Genomic DNA, 22,171 nt, shown 5'->3' with positions numbered 1-22,171 from the left:
TTCTCTATGTCTAAAGTCCTTCAATATTTTCTGTATTCATTGATAGTTGAAATAATAATGTACTCTGATTTCACTTAACCTTTGACTTTTGATTTGTTCAAACTAGAATATTTTGTGGACTTGAAGCTTTTGTAGTTCCATGTTGTCTGATTTATATTCTTGTAACTATAAATGGCATAAAGTCAATGAACATTCTTGTAATAGTCTTATTTTAAGAAAAATTCCCCTCTTTGTGGCACCTAGCTGGCTCAGTAGGTGGAGCATGTTCTTGATCATGGGGTCATGAGTTCCCATATTGTGGAGTGAAGTTTACTTAAAAAAATAAATTTAAAAAATACCCTCTTTTAATATTAATTTACTTTAAAAAATATTAATTTACTTTTTATAAGAGTGTGCACACGGTTAAAGTCACTGGAGGTGATTACCTTCAACATTGCTAGCTATTTCACAGTTACTTAATATCTCCATATTTATAAAATAAAAATGCTTATATTGAATTTTTTGCCTTACTCATTTTAAACATCCTGTCTGTTGCCTTTTAACCATAATGAGTCAGGATTTCGTGGTTCTCCACTTTTCCACCCTTACACGCTTATTCCATTAGACCTCTGTCTCAGAATTTCTCATATATAGTAATACGTGCTTTTCATTCCTGGTTAAGGAAAAAAGATGATGAGTTAGTGCTAATGGGTTTGTTTTATTAGGTATATCGAGTAACTGTGTATCAGGCAGAGGAGAGTGATACAGATTCATTTGAAGAAGATCCTGAAATTTCCTTAGCTGTAAGTATACATCTGCCTTCTTAAGGAATTAAGAAAACATAGAGGTTAAGGTTAGAAAAATATGCCTAGTCTGCTTCCTGACATGAGGTGATTTCTATAAAATTAAAATGTTTTCAGAAAGTTGTAAAGCATTTTGTTCTTTAATTTGTTGTGTCGGAATCTGTTACTGAATTTTTTTTTTTCTTAAGATTTTATTTATTTACGGGGCACCTGGGTGGCTCAGTGGGTTAAAGCGTCTGCCTTCGGCTCAGGTTATGATCACAGGATCCTGGGATTGAGCCCTGCATTGGGTTCTCTGCTTAGCAGCAAGCCTGCTTCCTCTTCTCTCTCTGCCTGCCTCTCTGCCTACTTGTGATCTCTGTCTGTCAAATAAATAAATAAAATCTTAAAAAAAAAAAAAAAAAGATTTTATTTATTTGCAGAGAGGGAGCACAAGCAGGGGTAGCTGCAGGCAGAGGGAGAGGGAGAAGACTGCTCCCTGCTGAGCAGGGAGCCTGATATGGGGCTCAATCCCAGGACCCTGAGATTATGACCTGAGCTGAAGGCAGATGCTTAACCATCTGAGCCGACCAGGCACCCATTACTGAATTTTTACGGTTTGTGTTGGGGGGCAGGGGGCAGGCATTTGAACTTTGGAAAAAAATTTTTTTTAAAGATTTGTTTATTTGACAGCAGAAGCAGGGGCAGGGGCAGTTGGAGAGAGTGGGAAAAGCAGGCTCCACACTAAGCAGAAAGCCCAGTGTGGGGCTCAAATCCCAGGACTCTGGGATCATGACCTGAGCTGAAGGCAGATGCTTAACCAACTGAGCCACCCAGGTGCCCCTGAACTTCGAAATTTTTTAATCTAAAATTTCAAGTATGTATGGCCTAGAGAGTAGGATTATGTATCTCTAGTGATCACCCAGCTTTAACAGTTATCAACATTTTGCCAATCTTGTTGATTTGTACTAGGTAATGTGGTAGGTAGGATTTGCTATTTAAGAGTTCAGGACAGGTGCCCGGAGGGCTCAGTCAGCTGAGTGTCCTGACTCTTGATTTTGGCTCAGGTCCATGATCTCAGGGTTATGAGATTGAGCCCTGCACCCTGCTCAGGGCTCAGGGCAGAGTCTGCTTGTCCCTGTCCCTCTGCTCTCCCCCACGCCCCGCTCACACATGCATGTGTGCTCTCTCTTTCGCATAAATAAATAAACATCTTAAAAAAACAAAAAACCCAGGACCAAGGGGCGCCTGGGTGGCTCAGTCAGTTGTGTCCAACTCTTGATGTTGGCTCAGGTCATGATCTCAGGGTTGTTGACGTGGATCCTTGCATTGACCGTGTGCCTACCATGAGCCTGCTTAAGTTTCTCTCTCTCCTTCTCTAAAAACAAAAGTAATAATAAAAGAATTCAGGACTTAAAAACATTTACATTATATGCTTCTTGGGGTTCCTAAGGTAAGTTGTGTTTTTTAAATTCAATATTAATGCTTTAATTTTTGTTCTTAATATTGCCTTTAATTACATTTGAATGGGAAATCTCTCTCTCTCTCTCTTTTTTTTTTTTTTGGCTGAGTTGAAAAGTTATTATCCAAATGCAAAAAAGATCAAATTGTAAGATTTTTGAAAAAAAATTTTTGCTGTACTAGAAAATAATTCAAGTTACTGGTTGATTCATTTGATGTCAAACACAGATTCTAAAATTTATTAGACTCTTTGAAGCATTCTCTCTCCCATATCACAAAACTTTTGTCTTTGGTGTTATCAGTTAGGTAGCAACCTAGTTTGAAAACTTGAAAGAACTAATGTGGGAGAATGAAGTCATCTCCATCCTTGCTGCTAATTTGTGAGGCAGTTTAGAAATGGTTAATCATGGCAAGTTTTACGTGGAAATTCTCCTTAGGCAAGAACCATGTTGTAGTTAAGAGAAGGGATAGGGATATGTTTGTTAAAGAGTCTGGGGATGGTAAGGGAGTTTATTATCCACATTGTATGATGGTAGAAAGGTTTGGGAAGTAAGCCGAGGTATGGGAGAAGCAGTTAGCACTTACAGAGATGAGTACACAGGAAGTGTAGATAAATAAGGGGCATACATTTTGGGTAATGACAAGGATGACAGATTTTAGCTGGCAGTGATTGCTAAAAGAAGTTTTGTGTTTCCTTTGTGGATGAATTTAGGGAACACTCAGTTGAGCCCAGGTTTTAGGGCACTTCTGAGGCAGTCTTTTTTACTGGCACATTGGGCAGTAGCTTCATCTAGATTGATTGGGTAGACGTTGGCCACAGTATCCAGGGTTGAGCCTTTAATTAAGGGAGTGAAGTGAGTACAGGCCTCATTTCAGAATAAAAGACTGTATCACACTTTCAGTAAAATGAAACAACTGTATCTGTGTCCTTAAACAGAAAACTTTATTGGGATGTGGCTAAGATCATGGTGAATACGTTTTTTGTTTTAGGATTCTTTGGCATGGTTTGGCTAAAAAATTATGTACTTTATAATCTCATGCTTGAGGAAAAATTGCTACATGTCAAATGTTTTATGTAAAACATGAAGTGCTAAAAATTGAACTCTGTGCTAGATTGTACCTTAGACATATTGCAGTTGCTAGTATTGGCTGTGACTAGTTGTTAAAGGGTTACAGAAACTGTCTTTTTTCATTGAAGGACTATTGGAAGTGTACTTCGTGCAGCGAAATGAATCCTCCTCTCCCACCTCATTGCAACAGATGTTGGGCCCTTCGTGAGAACTGGCTTCCTGAAGATAAAGGGAAAATGCCTGAGAAAGCCAGACTAGAAAACTCAACGCAAGTAGAAGAGGGCTTTGATGTCCCTGATTGTAAAAAATCTTCAGTGAGTGATTCCAGAGAACCGTGTGCTGAGGAAAATGACGATAAAATCACACAAGCCTCCCAATCCCAAGAAAGTGAGGACTTTTCTCAGCCATCAACTTCTAATAGCATCATTTATAGCAGCCAAGAAGATGTCAAAGAGTTTGAGAGGGAAGAAACACAAGACAAAGAAGAAATTGTGGAGTCTAGTTTTCCCCTTAATGCCATTGAACCTTGTGTGATTTGCCAAGGTCGACCTAAAAACGGTTGCATTGTTCATGGCAAAACAGGACATCTTATGGCATGCTTTACATGTGCAAAGAAGCTAAAGAAAAGGAATAAGCCCTGTCCAGTATGTAGACAACCAATTCAAATGATTGTGCTAACTTATTTCCCTTAATGGACATGTCTATAAAAGTAGAGCCTTATATTTCTAACTATATAACCCTAAAAATTTAGACAACATAAAATTATTTTTTTACACATAACCAATGGAAGAAATTATCTGTACATGTAGATTTCTTCTCCATAGTGTAATTTACCTACTTTGGGAGGGACAGTAGTAAGTACTTCTTTTAGAAAAATTTCACTTTTGTTTATATTTGGGTTTTAATGTAATTAAAATTGGACATATAGCTCATCCTTAACCCTTACTCTTCATATCTTAAATGATTTCCACTCTCTTAAAATTTAGAGAAGTACCTGATTTTAAAAAATATGACATTTGAATATAAGTTATGTACATTCAGGTTATAGTATGCAGTGATTATGCTACTTACAAAACATTCAAATCTGCAGATAGTTTCATTCACTATGCTTTGCATTAAATTGTCTAAATTTTTAGGTTTAGTATACATATTTATTGATTTACAAATAAAAATATTAAATGATTAAGAATTGTTTCAAGAATGTGATTTTTGGGGACACCTGGGTGGCTCAGTGGGTTAAGCCGCTGCCTTCGGCTTGGGTCATGATCCCAGAGTTCTGGGATTGAGTCCCGCATCCGGCTCCTTGCTCAGCAGGGAGCCTGCTTCTCTCTCTACCTCTGCCTCTCTGTCTGCTTGTGTGCTCACTCTCTCTCTCTGACAAATAAATAAAGTCTTTTTTTTTCTTTAATAAATAAATAAAATCTTAAAAAAAAAAATCGGGCAAGTAAAAATTGCCTGGAAAAAAAATGTGATTTTTGGATCTTACAAACTTTTTTTGTAGTAAGGAGTTTTGTTAAAATAGAAATTATACTTGAATATCATCTGCTTGGGTAATTAAAGGTAAGTCTGAATGTGTTTCTGTTTTTGGAATGCCTAAGACTGCCCAGTGTGGCAGTACACATACTAAGGGACAGTTTGATGCAGTTGGGAGCCTCCAAGGCATTGAATAAGCCTCAACTTGAGCGAATGATGTTTAAAAAGTTTAATACAGCTATGAAATGCTGTTTTCTCCCTCTCATTCACTTGTGTTTTCACATGGTAGGTTGGCTTAAGTGGTTTTTCAACAAGTGATGGTGAATGTTTTGGAAGGAATGTAGGCAGGGAGGAAAGCTAGGAATAACCACACTGCTACCTGTCAGCATGAAAGGCCCTGTTGTAATTTTCTGTAATTTCTCTGCATCATCTCTGAAGCTAAATTCCATGAGGCCATGAACTTCTTGATTGTGACACTGATATATAGGTGATCAATAAGAATTTCTTGAGTGAATCTCAAAGCATTGGGACATGTCTTAAAGCTGACTTCAAAGCAGGAGTCTGTGGGCTCCAAAGTCAGACCAGGGTTAGCTATTTGCATCATTTTGTTCACCTTCATTTTTAATGAAGGTTTTAAAGATACTGATTAGTGTGTAGTGTGTAGACATCTGTTGGTTTAGGGTGGTAACTGCAAGTTGTCATGGCATCGTGGAAAGATCGTGGTTGCACTTGCTTGCTGTTTGGATTTTGTTACCGGGGTTTGAGTTCATCTTTACAGAAAAGCGTTTCTTTATCTTAAGTCTGTGGCCATATTGCCTATCATACAGAGCCAGCTTTCACTTATATATGGTAGGGAGTTTTGGATATTTACAAGTACTGCTTTAAAAAGATAAATATAATAAAGCAGTAGCACATAAGGTGTTCAGAGTGTTCAGTTATAAAATGGACTGTTAATAGGAACTAATAAAAAGCAACAGAACATAGAACAAGAGTAGTTTCAAGTGTAAGCAGATGGGAGACTCACATGTTCAGTAATTTATTATAGGTAATACATTTGAAATGATGTATTAAAATTGTTAAAATAATATTTTGGATAAGAAGACCATAATTGGTTATTTTTAGGAGAGAGATGATCCTAAAACAAATTTTTATTCTCTTTTAAAGCTCTTCTTTAGGGGCGCCTGGGTGGCTCAGTGGGTTAAAGCCGCTGCCTTCGGCTCAGGTCATGATCCCAGGGTCCTGGGATCGAGCCCCACATTGGGCTCTCTGCTCAGCAGGGAGCCTGCTTCCTCCTCTCTCTCTGCCTGCCTCTCTGCCTACTTGTGATCTCTGCCTGTCAAATAAATAAATAAAATCTTTAAAAAAAAAAAGCTCTTCTTTAAAGATGCATGTTTTTAAAAATTATGGACATTGGAACACCTAGTGGCTCAGTTGGTTGGTTAAGCAGCTGTCTTTGGTTCAGGTCATGATCTGAGCCTCTGCCATCAAACCCCATATAGGGTTCCCTGCTTGGTGGGGAGTCTGCTTCTCCCTTGTCTCTGCTCCCTCCCCCGACTTGCTCATGCTCTCTCAATTTTTAAAAAAAATTTAAAAAAGACATTTTCCTCTCATCCTGTTTCAGTCCAACAGATCTACCTTGAAAATATAATTTAGATATCCTACTAACAAAGTCAACTTACTATGGTAACATCTTTCACATTCCGAATTGCAAAATTTGTCTTTTTCCTCCATTTTTGTTACTGTCATGTTAGATGAATTCTGTTTAAACATTTCTGTTAAGTTTTAGCACTTTTATGTGTTAATTTTCATACACCTTTCCAGGTTACACCCTGTATTAGGCCTTCTTCTAAGATCCAAGTAACACCTACCTGAATTGACCTTACTGCCTTTGGTCTCTCCCATTTTTGGTTCATTTATAGGTAGTTTACAGATAGCTTCATGTTGGTCCCCTGATTTAAATACAGAAAAAAACTTAAGTAATTCTATTTCTTGTTTAATATCGCAAATGTTCTGGGGTTCATTTTAGACTTGTAGACTTCTCTATGAAACAGCTACTTTTGTTTCACCACTGTACTCTTAAACCCTTTTACTGCAGCAAAGTTCATTTGCATTCTCTCTCATGAGTCATTTTCATCTTAATGGAGTGGGAAGGGCCAAATTCAAAGAGCAGATCTGGTACTTGCTTTGAGACCTTAGAGTTAGAAACAAATCTATAGAGCCTACAATAGGGTCTGGCAGATAGTAAAGACTTAACAAATAGTAGCTTTCAATTACTTTCCTTGTATCCATTTATAACCATTACCACTCCAAAACCCAGCTGGATTAGCCTTGAATTAATCCTATTTTTTCCCCTTCTAGATTGTCTCAACTCTTAGGTACTTTGTTCACACTTAAATGTACTGATAGGTTGCTTTGTATCTTAACTCCAAAAGCAGGTTGTAACATCTGTTTGTAACTCCCCCCTCCCCCAACACCCTTTCTCCCCCCAGTACAATGCATTGTGTGCACAGGAGGCGTTCAGTAAAGCATGATTGTCAAGGAAAACAGTTGGGTAGTTTTCTCAAATTTATAAGAGGAAAAGACAGTTTTTAAAAATACCCAGAAAAAAGTTTGCAGTGTTGCAATAATTGCAGTAAATTAAAGGCAAAAAAAGAGAAACAGTCTAACAAAACGGTGGTTTTCCAAAGTTGATACGGTATCAGAATTTAACAGAATTGGTAAGGCTTTGCTTAAAACATCCCTCTGTATTTTTTCCACCTTTTCTCATGTTTATTTTGTTCTTTTTTAAGAGGCAAGTGAGAAGACCAAATCTCTTTAATTAAACACTTTTCTGACCACAAGGTGGAAGCACTACTCTGGGAGTTCTCTGCAGGCATCCTTTGATGGGAGGTAGACCCCTAAGGGGATAGAACTTGCTGGGCTAGAGAGCAAAGACGTGGTGGAGTTCTGCTCTTGCTTGTTAAAATACAAACTTCCCACCTTGGTCCTTGAAATCCTTTGGTATTCATCCTTCAGAACTTCATGTTCGTAGTAAATAAGGGAAAATAATTTTTAAATTAACTGACTTAAGTAAGTGCTATTTCAGCATAAGCTCTGGAAATGTTTAATGAATGTGTTAAGATGATGTAGCAATTACCTGTGTAAACTGGTGTCCCAAACTTTGAGGCTGCAGTCATTAATAATATCATTTGCTTTTCTTTCATTATAAAAGAACCAGAAAAACAAAAATTGTAAATAATAGAAAATTTCAAAAATGAAGTTGGAAAAACAAAAGCACATAATTCTGCCATCCAGAAACTGGATTAATTTGTTATACTTCTTTGCCCTATTCTAATGTTTTAAAATTAAGTCCATTTAAAAATTGCATCTTGCTTTCTGTGGGAGTGGGGAGTAATGGACCCTCTAAAGAACTGTAAATATTGAAGTCTAGCTAAAATGTTCCAGGGAACTTCTGCCAAAGGGGTTTCTATATATAATGAATTCTCTTGAAAAGAGAAAACCTTTTTTTCCCCCATTTAATAAGTTGAGGTATTCATCATTTTTTAGAAATTGGTGCCTCTAAATTAGCCATTTTGTACTCAGCCATGTCTCATTTAAACCGTTATACACGTTTCAGAGGGCAAACTTGTCTGTCCTTGGCCAGAAATTTGACATCAGGGGTTACAGTGATGAGGGTTGGGGGCTGTTAATTTTCCAATTTCAAGTCTTTTTAAATTATACCCTGTGTTTCTTTTTTTTTTTTTTTTTTTTTTTTTTTAAAGATTTTATTTATTTATTTGTCAGAGAGAGAGAGAGCGAGAGCGAGCACAGGCAGACAGTGGAAGGCAGAGTCAGAGGGAGAAGCAGGCTCCCTGCGGAGCAAGGAGCCCGATGTGGGACTCGATCCCAGGACGCTGGGATCATGACCTGAGCCGAAGGCAGCTGCTTAACCAACTGAGCCACCCAGGTGTCCCTATACCCTGTGTTTCAAAAGCACTTTGAAATCAACAAAATTTATTACTTGGGACAAAGACTTCTCCCTATATCAGCATTTCCCAAAATATGTTTGGTAATTAAGGAATGTAAGTTCAGAGGGATGGTACTAGGCTAAACTATTTAAGGAAATGGTTCTTTTGCTTAAGTATGTTTGGAAAATCCATTTCTTTTCTGCATGATTTCTTGGTGACTTTAATACATTAATGAGCATTCTGAAGTTTGCAATTTTTTTTTAAATCAGAAGGCACATTTTTCATCCATCATTTGCCCCATGGTACAAAATTTAGATTTAGAATATAACATATATAACAGGATGATTGTTTTTATCGTTAACTGTCCTTGAGTGACTGGATTTTGAAGAGTTGTTGCATTATTACTGCCTAATAAAAAGATCATAAATTTGGTCTTGTTCAGGCTTTATTTGGTGGTCATCAGTTCTGTCTAGTATGTGGACTTCGTTACATTTGCATATTTGTTTTTAAGGTAATGGTAATGGAAGGAAACCATATTCATTGCTTACGTGAATATTCTTTATTAAGAACCAGGAGGGTCACCTGGGCAGCTCAGCTGGTTAATCATCTGCCTTCAGCTCAGGTCATGATCTGGGGGTCCTGGGATTGAGCCCTGCATCAGGCTCCCTGCTGAGCAGAGAGCCTGCTTCCCTCTCCATTTACTCCCCACCTCCACCCTGCTCATGTGCTTGCTCTCTCTCAAATAAATAAATAAATAAATAAATAAATAAATAAATAAGATCTTTTAAAAAAAGTAATATTCTGAATTTACTAATCAGAGGTAGTGATGGTCCCTTCCCAATAAACTTTTAGACAATTTGTGCAAGTTCTTATAGTACAGAAAAAAGTGACTGAGAAAACTTATAAATCAGCTGTGAAACATTCTATAAAAGGCTGTGGAGTAGTTCATATGCTAAGGCAGGATAAGATGTTTTGTGGTGAGCAGATACTCTGCTCATTAGTGATAGAAGGTAAAGTCTCTAATGAAGTTAAACTCTTCCCCTAACCTTCTGTTTTAGGTATTGTGATGTGGTTTTTGTTGTTGTTGATTTTGGGGGGGGGGGGTTCTTCAGTAATCATTTTCTCCTGCCTTCCCACATCTGAAGTCATAAGGGATCTGTCATAAAATAGACAACTGTATTGTCACTGTAGAATAAAAAGCAAACTTCTTAATAAGTAGTTTACCCTGTTGCAATGAGATAGTATCCTGTGCTCATTTTTTCTGGATGCCCTAGGAAAAGGTATTTCCAATCCAGTATCAGATATTTTTACTTTCTAAAGCTGGAGATAACTTCTTTTAACAGTTTTAAAAACATTACAAATGCAAATTCACTTCTGGAACAAAACACAACATTCATTTCTTAGACGTTCAAAAATGCTAAGAGGCTTTTAAAAATATTTCTGCTCTGGACCTGATAATTGAGCACCAAAATCAAAATGATACCTGTGGGGACTTAACATTTCTCCAAAATACTCCCTAGATATATGATAGTATCTCCTGTTAGTTCAGGAGATTCCTTAGCTATTATTATTATTATTATTTTGACAGAGAGAGATCACAAGTAGGCAGAGAGGCAGGCAGAGAGAGAGGAGGAAGCAGGCTCCCTGCTGAGCAGAGCCCGGCGCGGGACTCGATCCCAGGACCCTGAGATCATGACCTGAGCCGAAGGCAGCGGCTTAACCCACTGAGCCACCCAGGCACCCTCCTTAGCTGTTATTAAATGCTCATTTCAGCTAGCCAGTGTTTCATTTTTTAGGTCAATTCTGTTTGTATCTGAAGCAAAAAGACCTGGTCTTTAATGCCTTCAAAATATTTATGCCACCTAGTGTTAATTACCCTTTCTCTTCCTGGGCAAGTACCAGAAAGGACATCAGAATATGGCATCTTAAATGACAGCTTTTGATAGTCACAGAATCCATCAAACAGGGGCCTTCATTTAACAGGTAAGAAAACTGAATGCGGGGTGGGTTTGAACTCAGGGTCCTTGCCTTCTAATTAAAATTTTATTCTCATTCCATCTACTATTTTATAAACATTTACCATGTTGTTTCCTCCATAAAAGGAATTGCAGCTGAACTTAGAATCTGAGGATCATAATAATCTCCAGTCTAAGAGGGTAAGAGGATAGTAGGAAAGATATCATGTGGGGAGATTAGGGACTCTGGTCTGAGTGTAGTTGGAATTGCATGGTGGTTTCTCCTCTTGGACACTTGGTTAGTGGAGGTCCAATCATACCAGACCCTCACCACAAAGTTTACTTCTGAGCACTTTGCTGCAAAATAGGTGCCCTGAACATGCTCTGTATTAAGTTCAGGTTTGGTTTAGATTTGGTTTGGAGTTTGTTTTACTTGTGTCTAAATGATTTTGATAGAACTTCTGATTTTAAAAACATTATTTCCTTAAGGAATTTACATGAAGGCTTGTAAACCAGTTCAGGTTTTGGTTCATGTCCCTTTGAAAATTGGGATCTTAAAAAAGTTAGAACTCAGAATGTCTGACTGAAAAATAAGACTTGATGGGAAATTGAGTTCTGTGTGCATTGTAGCATATCAAAATCATTTCTGTAATATTAATACATACTTTCAAGTATATAATAAATTAGTTTATTTAAATAAAAATTATCCAGATATTCAAATTATTACCAGATTTTATAAGAGATAAAAGGACTACAGATGCTGTTTAGATAAACAAGTATGATTTTGTGCATGTGGATTAAGCTTGGCACAGGAATAGTTCCTACATGCGCGGGTGGCTTCCATTCATTTGTGGTTCTCACGCATTCATCATGTAGCAAGTGTAGTATAGTTTCATTTTAAGATCCTAGGGAACATTCAGTTTAAAGAACCAAGGAACTCACATTCCATGAGTAATACACAGCATTTTGAAATCTGCTTCGGAGTTGCTATTTTTTGGTTTGATGTTTCCCCCCTTAATTCTTACATAAAATATTTTAAGATAGGTTAACTCTCCTGATAGTGGAGAATAGTTGCTTCAGTTGAGTACTGATGGTAAAAATTTTGTTTTTCAATATAAAAGTAGCTTATGTTGTTAACTGGTAACATAATATATTTACTATGAACCTTAGGATAACTGCAAAGCATACTAAAAACACCATATTTGAATTTATTTGTTGATACATATTTGAAAACTCTTCTGTCAGTTGTTACTGAGCTGGAGATTGCCAAAGCATAGGACCTTGTTGGACAAAATGACTCAAAGCCCAACACGGTTTCTGGGAGAGACTGGGTATAGGTTCATGGAGCTCTTTGTTCACTCATTCATTCAGTTTCTACTATGTACTGGGCTCTGAAGATAGAAAAATGAATTTTTCAAACTAATTGAACAGACCCTCAAAGCTCACATTCTGTTAGGGAAAGTCACAAATGAGAATAGATCATAATACAGTTGTACATTCATAATAGAGGTAACCCATTTAATTTGAGCACCAAAGAGGAAAGGTCCCCAGATTGACTGGGAGGAAGTGGAAAGGGCTGGGAGGGATCATGGTCAGCAAAGGCTTCCTGGAGGAGCTGACACTTGCACTGAGTTATAAAGGAGTGGGAAAGGAGCGGTGGTAGGTCAGAATGGTGCTAACACGCAGGACACAAACTGTTCGTTAATTGTTTTTTGTTTTGAGTAGACCTTCTTCCCCAGTGCTGTGTGGAAGACAGATTTGAAGAGAAGGCTAGGCACAAGAGAGCAGTAAAACTGTTGAAATGGTACCAGTGAATCACGATGGCCTAAACTTGAGTTGCCAGCCATGGAGAGAGGAGAATAAATCAACATTTTATAATTCACATCAGTCTTTCGTGACTGACTGACTCTGGGCTGAGGGAAGAGGAGGGAATATCAAGGATGACTCTCAGGTTTCAAGTTCAGTGACACCAGAGACAAGTACAGGGTCTAAGAGCAGCTCCAGGGAGAAAAATATGTTCAGTTTCAACATCATTGAGTATGAGGTACCTGTGGGTCAAACTCAGGTGGATATGTACAGTGGGAAGTTGGGACTTGAGTTTGAAGCTCAGCCAAGATGCTAGAACTATACATCTGGAGGTCATCAGCATGACAGAACTGTGGCATCTGAGTGCAGAATGAAGGGACTTAATTGAACTGTTGGTTTGGGGCTCTGTAGATAGAACCTTGTCATTCCATCAGGCCCATGGTTTTTCTTGAGCCACTGAGACATGGCTGCCTCTTTCCACTATTTCCTTAGAACATTTGTGAAATGAAATATGTCCCAGTCCTATCATCATTTCTCCCTGTGCTGAGAAGTAATTATATATGGCACGTAACTGTATCTTCCCATATAGCACTCATGGCCAGGTTCCGTAGATAGTTCATCTACTCCATGTACATGTTCATCTTCATTGCTTATATTCACCTGGCTCTCTTGTGTACAAAATTTGCTGGTTTTTTTTCCTTTTCTTTTTTTTTTCTTGCAGGAACTTCTTTCTTGATTCTCAAGTTTTTCTTATAAATTCCTAAGACAACTTCAAGATTAAGTGTAAGCGGACAGTACTTGAAAGGTGTCTTCCATTCGTCAAGATTAAATCATTCCTTTTGTTATCACCACACATTGTTCGTTGTGGTTTGAAAACAACCATTTCTCTCCTTAGGGAAGGACCATGGTGTTTCTTCAGTCAAGGTCCCACAGAGGGAGTTCAAAGAGTTGCAGCAACCTGGCGTGAGTAATCCCTGATTCCAGGTAGTGATGGGGGTTGTGTTTCACATTTTGCTTTATTTGACAAACATGTGAAAGACAGTCACTAAAAATAAGAACAGACCAGGCTTTGTTGCAGCTGAGTGGCTTGGCAAATCACTATACAGAGGAATCTTAGGACATGAAGGATTTGATACTGGGATAGAATCCAGCTGTCGTCTGAAGGGAAGTAAAATATCCTTTTTAAGAGCACTGAAGTTCTGGGATTTTTCTGGAATAACCACCTTTGTGAGGTATGGATTGTGTCCAGGGACTGTAACCTGAGAGGAAACAAAAAAACAATCATCTGAGTGATAACAGATAAGTTTCGTGGTGCCAACACTAAAAACACTTACATCCACCACTAAAATGCAGCCTTTATGAAGCACACATAACTAGCTGCCAGGCCTCCCAGGCTAGGAACAGCTAGCTTCAGGCCGACTCACTGAATGATCTGTCCAGGGCCTGTTCCCTGGAGTTACGAAGTGAAATAACGCAACCAGTCCTTTATCTGGAAAAGTAAGCTAGGAGAAGGAAGCCACAGACTGGTGCTCTCCCCATCATTTTTATGGAGAGCAAAGGTTAAGATTTGACTGTTACCCTTTGTTCCAACTCTGTACGTAATATCCTGATTGGGTATAGAGATTATTTATAAGTGGAATTCTGTTCTCAATTTATTCCACTTTCCTTGCAGCTGATCTAAGTGTACAAGTTTATTGCTTCCTCAAAAGGCTTTGATTTTACCTGGCTTTCTCCCTGAGTCTGAATCTTCAGCTAGATTGATTGATTGATTTCAGTGGAACAAATCAGGAAAAAGAGGACAAATGCTAAACTAAATAGAGATGATATCTACTGAGAAAGACCTTTTTAAAAAGAGGCTTTATTTATGTATTTGACAGAGAGGAGGAGAGGGAGCAAGAGAGACCAAGGGAGTCAGCAGGTGCGCGCCCCCCATTTGGGGTGGGGGGAGTGAGAGGGAGAAGAAGACTCTCCACGCAGTAGAGAGCCTGACTGGGGGCTCAATCCCAGGACCCTGGGATCATGGCCTGAGCTGAAGGCAGACCCTTAACCAACTGGGTCACCCAGGTGCCCCTGAGAAATACTTTTATTATATATGGAGAAGGAAAAGAATGGGGGAAATCATTTACATAAGCACCAACTGGTATATATTTTAGTTCATTCATTTCAGCTTCCAAAGTCTTGCCTTCCAGCCTTGTCCTAGAACTAGCAGCTAAAGCCAACAGGTACTACATTAGTCTAAAAGGAAATGAACAACTCATAACTTTATAAAGGTGTGACTTATTTTGGGGATTACATAAAAGTAACTTAGATTCATTATAAGGACCCCCCCCCCCACACACACACACTTTTTTCATGGAATGGAAATGTCACTGTAACAGGACAAGGCCTTTTTAGGCAATAATTTATAGTGAATTGAGGTCTTTCCAGTTCTAGGAGAAATTCTTAGGATTAACAGCTGATGGGCCCCACTGGTGGGCTCTGTAGGAATAACCTGTGAAACAGAGAAGCTCTGAATCCTACAGTTTTATGAACTGCAAAACATGTCTTTCATTCTTTCACCTTTAGGACATAACAAAATACAAAACCAGTTTTTACTACCAAGATCTATAGATGACCACCTCTTCCCAGGAGCCACTCTGCACAGAGTAACCGCTTGTAGCTCACAACAGATCCACTAGGCAAAGCAGAAGAATCTTGAGAGTCTTAGAGAAAGTCATATCAAGGCGGAAGAGGCACTATCTGGCCTTACTAAATCAGGTATTTATTCATTTAGTGCATTCACATACATCTAATTTGGGCTCAACCTAGTCCCAGCCTCCCTCTAGGAATAAATGACTCAAACATCTTCATCGAACTAAACCTGGAACTTTACTTGCATTGATTAGAACTCACCATCATTTGCTTATGAAAGGGCTGCAAAATATGTCTGTCACTTGCTTTATATAGTGGTAAAATTTATGGATCTAATTTTTTTAATAATGAATTTTAGGGAACTTGTGTCCCAATCCCTTTTTTAAAAAAAGATTTTATTTATTTATTTGACAGAGATCACAAGTAGACAGAGGCAGGCAGAGGGATGGGGGGAAGCAGGCTCCCTGCTGAGCAGAGAGCCCGACTTGGGGCTCGATCCCACGATCCTGGGATCATGACCTGAGCCTAAGGCAGAAGCTTTAACCCACTGAGCCACCCAGGTGCCGCCCCGATCCATTTTTTAATAGCACAAATTATGTTTCATGAAATGGGCATTGAAATGGTATTCTATGAAATTTGGAATTACTTTGGCTACACTGTTTAATTATTCTTACTAATAATAAGGTTCATTCCATCTTTTATCATAGAACATATTGCAATAGGTTTTGGCTTCTATTTAAAATCCTGCCAGTTGGGAAAAACACGATTTGTTTTGTATGTTCCTATTATTCCCACCTCTCCCATTCCCTGCCAAAGGCAAGTCTGATGATGTCCTTTCCTTCTGTCCTGATGTATCTATTTTTGGGACTTCCCAGACTTATTTCAGATTCCTTCTAGGCAAGTACTACAATTTCTGAAATGCTTTAGTAACAATAGTAAAGGTTGTACACTTACATTTATTACATAGGACCCAGGCAAGAGAAGAAGATAATACTCTCCAAATTTGTTGGTTCTGTAAGGGCAGATATGTTTTCTGTCTTGGACTTCTACAATTACATTGGGTAATGGATTTCCATTCTGATCAAAAACTTGACCCTTTACACCTGCAAGATAAAAACAACATTAAATGTTAACGACCTGTGAAAAAATATTCTTGTAGTTATTTAAGAGAAATACATCCAATATTTATTAAGCTGCTTGGATAATAAGTATTTAAGGTAAACCTTTCCAAAAAATTGAGATATAATTGTCATAAAACATTAGTGTCAGATGTACAACATAATGATTTGATATATGTATATTTGTGAAATGATCACAATGTATCTAGTTAACATAGTTCAGTATTTTTTGTTTTGTTTTTATAAATGGATGCTAAATTTTGTTAAATTTTTTTTCTGCATCTATTGGGATGATCATATTATTTTTATCTTTCATTTTGTTAATGCGGTATATCATGCTGACTGATTTTGCACGTGTCAAGCCCTCCTTGCATCCCTGGAATAAATTCCACTTGATCAAGGTCTTTTTAATGTATTGCTGAAGTTGGTTTGCTAATACTTTGTTGGAGGATTTTTGCATCTAATTTCATCAGGGATATTGGCTTCTAATTTTCTTGTAGTGTCACTGGTTTGCTCCCAGGGTAATGCTGGTCTTGGAAAATGAGTTTGAGAGAACTCTCTCCTTTTTTCCCCCCAAGAGTTTGAGGACTGGTATTAAATCATTTTTAAACGGTGGACTTCACCAATGAAGTTATCTAGTCTTGGATTTTTGTTTGAATTAGTAATAAAAAACATGCCAAAAATCTCCTTACTAGTAAAGGGTCTGTTGAAATTTTCTATTTTTTCCTGATTCAGTCTTGGTAGGTACTTACTTCTATGGATTTCATTATCATCTAGGTTGTCCAGTTTGGGGGTATATAACTGTTTAGTCTCTTATGATCCTTTTCATTTCTGGGGTATCAGTTGCAACATCTCTTTCATTTCTGATTTTGAGTTCTTGCTCTCTTTCTTGGTGAATCTAAGCTAAAGGTTTATCTTTTCAAAAAACCAGCTCTTAGTTTTATTGATTTTATTCTATTGTCTTTTTAGTTTCTATTTCATTTAATTCTGTTCGGATCTTTGTTTCTTCATTCTCCTTTGAGCTTTTTTTCTTTCTTTTTTTAGTTCGTTGAGGTGTAAAGTTAGGTTGAGAATTAAAAAAAATTTTAAATCCAGTATAGTTAACATACAGTGTTATATTGGATTCAGGTGTACAATACAGTGATTCAGCAATTCTGTGAGATCTCTGTTTCTTAATGCAGGCATTTATCCTTCTGAATTTCTCTTTTAGAACTGCTTTTGCTGCATCCCTTAAGTTTCGGTATGTTGTATTTTCATTTCAAGATTTTTTAAAAAAAATATTTTATTTATTTATTTGAGAGAGAGAGAGAGAGATTACAAGTAGGCAGAGAGAGAAGGGGAAGCAGGCTCCCCGCTGAGCAGAGAGCCCGACGTGGGGCTCGATCCCAGGACCCTGAGATCATGACCTGAGCCGAAGGCAGAGGCTTTAACCCACTGAGCCACCCAGGTGACCCTCATTTCAAGATTTTGATTTCTTTTTTGACCTAATGGTTGTGTGGTGGCACGCTGTTTCATCTCTGGATATTTGTGAATTTTCCAGTTTTCTTCTAGTAATCGATTTCTAATTTTATACCACCGGTGTTGGAAAACATAGTTGATATGATTTCAGTCTTTGTAAAATTTTTAAAAAGATTTTATTTGAAAGAGAGCAAGAGTGAGAGACAGCACCAGCAGGGAGAAGGGCAGAGGGACAGGGAAGAGTGCTCCCCACTGAGCAGGAAGCCTGATGTAGGGCTCTATCCCAGGACCCTGGGATCATGACCTGAGCCAAAGGCAGATGCTTAACCATCTGAGCCACCCAGGTACCCCAGTCTTTGTAAATTAAGACTTATTTTGTGGCAGGACATGAGATTTATTCTAGAGAATGTTCCATGTGCACTTAAAGAAAATGTGTATTCTGCTGCTGTTGGATGGAACGCTCTGTATATGTTAAGTATCATTTTCTGTCTGGATGACCTATCCCTTGATGGAAAGTGGGATATTAAAGGCCTTGCTGTTACTATATTGCTGTCTATTTTATCCTTTAGGTCTGTTTTTTATTTTTTAAAGATTTTATTTATTTATTTGACAGAGATCACAAGTAGGCAGAGAGGCAGGCAGAGAGAGAGGAGGTAGCAGGCTCCCCACCGAGCAGGGAGCCTGATGAGGGACTCGATCCCAGGACCCTGGGATCACGACCTGAGCTGAAGGCAGAGGCTTTAACCCACTGAGCCACCCAGGTGCCCTCCTTTAGGTCTGTTAATGTTTGCTTTATATAGTTAAGTACTCCTATGTTATATCATTTTGTTGGATTGACTCCTTTAAAATTCTATAATAACCTTATTTCTTATTGGTTTCTTAAAGTCTGTTTTGTCTGATATAAGTATAGCTATCCCAGCTTTCTTTTGGATTCCATTTGTATGGAGTATCTTTTCCACCCCTTCACTTTGAGTCTATTGGGTCCTTATATCTGAGGTGAGTCTCCTATAGGCAACATATATAGATGGGTCTTATGGTTTTTTATTTTTTTTAATCTATCCAGTCACTCTTTTGGTTGGAGAATTTTTAAAAAAGACTTCTTTAGGGACACCTGGGTGGCTCAGTGGGTTAAAGCCTCTGCCTTTGGCTCAGGTCATGATCCCAGGGTCCTGGGATCGAGCCCCACATTGGGCTCTCTGCTCCACGGGAAGCTTGCTTTCTCCTCTCTCTCTCTGCCTGCTTGTGATCTCTGTCCGTCAAATAAATGAATGAAATCTTAAAAAAAAAAATCTATATACCTTTTAAAAAATAAATAAATAAAAGACTTTTTTATTTGACAGAAAAATCACAAGCAGGCACGGCAGAGAGGCAGGCAGAGAGAGAGGGGGAAGCAGGTTCCCCACTGAGCAGAGAGCCCAATGTGGGTGTCAATCCCCAAACCCTGAGATCATGATCTGAACCTAAGGCAGAGACCCAACTCTGGGGTCCTAAGGCCTGAGCCACCCAGGCACCCCTTGATTAGAGAATTTAGTTCTTAAAGCAATTACTGATAATTATGTACTTATTACCATTTTGATCATTGTTTTCCGGCTCTTTTGTAATTCCTTTGCTCTTGTTCTCTGCAATCTGTTGGTTTTCTGTAGTGGTATGTTTATATTCCTTCATCTTTTTTTACATGTAAGTTTTAGCTTTGGTTACCTTGACACTTATGTAAAACTGTAACAGTCTATTTTAAGTTAATAATAACATGATTGCATTCTAAACCTTTGTATGTTTACTCCCTCCTGCCTACATTTTACATCTCATTACCTTATATATCCATTAACAAACTATTTTATTTTTCCTACTATGTCTTTTTAACCTTCATAATAGTTTTGTAAGTGATTAACTACTACATTTACAACATTAGATTGTTCTGAATTTTATTAAAGATTTACCTTTACCAATGAGTTTTTGTGTTACTAATTAGTACCCCTTCATTTCAGCCTAAGGAAGTTTCCTTAACCTTTCTTGTAAACCTGGTCTAGCGGCGATGAACTCCTTAACTTTTGCTTGTCTAGAAAATCCTTTCTCTCTCCTTCAATTCTGAAGGACAGCTTTGCCAGATATTCTTGGTTGGCAGTTATTTTCTTTTAGTACTTTGAATATATTGTGACACTCCATTTTGGCTTGCAAAGCTTCTGCTGAGGGAAAAAACAAACAAACAAACAAACCTTTGATAACATTATGGGGATTCCTTGTATGTAACAAGTTGTTTTTCTCTTGCCACTTTTCAGATTTTCTAGCTTTAACGTCTGATGCTTTGATTATAACATATCTTGGTGTGGGTCTGAGTTCATCTTATTGGGAACTCTCCAGCCATCCTGGATCTGGAGGTCTGTTTCCTGCCCTAGGTTAGGGAACTCTTCAGCCATTCATACAAGTTTTCTGTCCCTTTCTCTCGCTCTTTTCTTTCTGGGACCCCTGTAATGCAGATGTTGGTATGCTCGATGTTGTCTCATAAGTCCCTTAAGTTATCTCGACTCTATTTCCTTCTCTTTTTGCTACTCTGACTGGATTAGTTCCATTGCCCTGTCTTCAAGTTCACTGATTTTTCTTCACCTAGTCTGATGTTGAATCTGTTGTACTCTTCACCTGTGTGGTGGTGTCTTATAGTACCTCTTTGTTGAAATTCTCATTTCATTCATGCACTATTCTGAGTTCAGTGAGCATATCTATGGTCCTTACTGGAACTTTTTTTTTTTTAAGATTTTATTTATTTGACAGAGAAGGAGAGAGAGAAAGAGTGCATGCACATGAACAGGGGCAGAGGGAGAAGCAGGCTCCCTGCTGAGCAAGGAGCCTGATATGGGACTTGATCCCAGAATCCTGGATCATGACCCAAGCTGAAGGCAGCAGCTTAACCAGCTGAGCCACCCAGGGATCCCTATTGGAACTCTTTATCAGGTAAGTCACTTATCACCATTTCAGTAAGGTCTTTTTTTGAGACTTTATCTTGTTGTTGTTTTTTTTTGTTTGTTTGTTTAGAATATGGTCTTCCAGTCCTGGAGGAGTGGTCTTTTGTAGATGAACCTCTTCATTCAACTCTGTGCTAGTTCTTAGTTGTTTCTCAAACCTTTGTGATTGTCTTTATGCTTAGTAGTACCCAGTAGTTGAGGTTGTGCCCAAACCTATCAGTACCTAGAGTCAGGCAGATTGTATGCCAGACCCTCAGACAGAAGCTTTTGAAGTATGCAGATGAACCTCTTCCAGGGGAAGACAGGGATGGATGTGCCTCCAGTTCCCTTTACACCAAGCCCTGAGGTGAGAGCCAGTTAAGAACTGTTTGCTAGTGTCCTGTTGGAGCCATGAACACAAACACTGAACACATGAACACTGGCTACCAGAGCTACTGAGAGATATCCCCTGGGTGGTAACCCCAAAAACTGGGGCACCAGATTCACGCACAGACTTCCTTTTGGGAGTGACTGGTGACCTGGACGGAGGGAGAGTGCAAACACGGTGTTTGCTGGCCTCCATCTTTGGAGAGTATTTCAGTAGACCCCTAGAAGTGTGTTAAATTGGATGCCTGCTCCTCAGGTCAAAGCTTTAAGACCAGCAAACAGGCCTTTTCCACAGCAGACCCCTGGGCGTCTTTCAGTTGGCTGGCTCTGCACTGGGCTCTGGAAGGCAGCCAGGTGCACCTTTGGGGCCCCTTTAAGAACTATTTCCCAGGGGCACCTGGGTGGCTCAGTGGGTTAAGCCTCTGCCTTCAGCCCAGGTCATGATCCCAGGGTCCTGGGATCGAGCCCCGCGTTGGGCTCTCTGTTCAGCGGGGAGTCTGCTTCCCTTCCTCTCTCTCTACCTACCTCTCTGCCTACTTGTGATCTCTGTCTGTCAAATAAATAAATAAAATCTTAAAAAAAAAAAAAACTATTTCCAAGTTCGCTATAGTCTTGAGGGTCTCGTGGATGCAAGCCCTGTGACTTTCAAAGATAGGGGTTTTCAGGGATTGTTTGGGTGTGGCTTTTAAATGCGGCACAAAGGGGCTCAAACCTTTTGCTGCTTGGAGTTGTGAGCTCCTTCCACTGGTTGCTGCAGCAGGGATGGGGCATTCGGCAGGACTGTGTCTCAGCCTCTCCTACCCATTGCAATATAAATTTATTCTCATTCACCCAGCCTGTAGGAATGGCTCAGGTAGTTTCTGGGTGTCTTTCAGAAGAAACTGTCCCATATGTAGCTATGGAGTCCGTATGTCTGTGGGAGGAGATGAATTCAGGATCCTCCTACGTTGCCATCTTGAACCAGAACTTGGTAAACTTATTTCTGAGGTAATTTAAAATACAGTCAAGCTAACAATCAGATTTATAGGCTAAATTTGTTTGTTGTCAAATATTCCATTTATAAAATGTGCTGAAAACCTAAATCCATGCCTGTCCTTTCCAAGTTGCTTACTCAGTCACCAAACTACTACAACATTGCCCTTGGTAGATTCCGCTAAATCCTAAATTA

The 22,171-nt window shown here is 38.8% G+C and overlaps 2 protein-coding genes across 9 annotated transcripts in view; one reads left to right on the top strand and one right to left on the bottom strand.

Moving 5' to 3' along the window:
- Nucleotides 1-4,478, top strand: part of MDM2 (MDM2 proto-oncogene) — a 29,366-nt gene extending 24,888 nt beyond the window's left edge. For all 3 annotated transcript variants that reach the window (XM_082742905.1, XM_082742906.1, XM_082742907.1), the window contains 2 exons: nucleotides 705-782; nucleotides 3,421-4,478. In XM_082742905.1, coding sequence (XP_082599031.1) covers nucleotides 705-782; nucleotides 3,421-3,984 — 642 coding nt within the window. In that variant the 3' untranslated portion in view covers nucleotides 3,985-4,478. The remainder of the gene's footprint in view (nucleotides 1-704; nucleotides 783-3,420) is intronic.
- Nucleotides 4,479-11,332: 6,854 nt separating this feature from the next.
- Nucleotides 11,333-22,171, bottom strand: part of CPM (carboxypeptidase M) — a 105,208-nt gene continuing 94,369 nt past the window's right edge. For all 6 annotated transcript variants that reach the window (XM_082742912.1, XM_082742913.1, XM_082742914.1 and 3 more), the window contains 2 exons: nucleotides 16,059-16,207; nucleotides 11,333-13,732 (listed from right to left, as the gene is read on the bottom strand). In XM_082742912.1, the coding sequence (XP_082599038.1) occupies nucleotides 13,490-13,732; nucleotides 16,059-16,207 (392 nt within the window). In that variant the 3' untranslated portion in view covers nucleotides 11,333-13,489. The remainder of the gene's footprint in view (nucleotides 13,733-16,058; nucleotides 16,208-22,171) is intronic.

This window comes from Mustela nivalis (genome assembly GCF_964662115.1).
Source record: "Mustela nivalis genome assembly, chromosome: 7".
In the NCBI taxonomy this organism is placed as follows: Eukaryota; Metazoa; Chordata; class Mammalia; order Carnivora; family Mustelidae; genus Mustela; species Mustela nivalis.
This window is presented reverse-complemented; position numbering and strand designations above follow the sequence as displayed.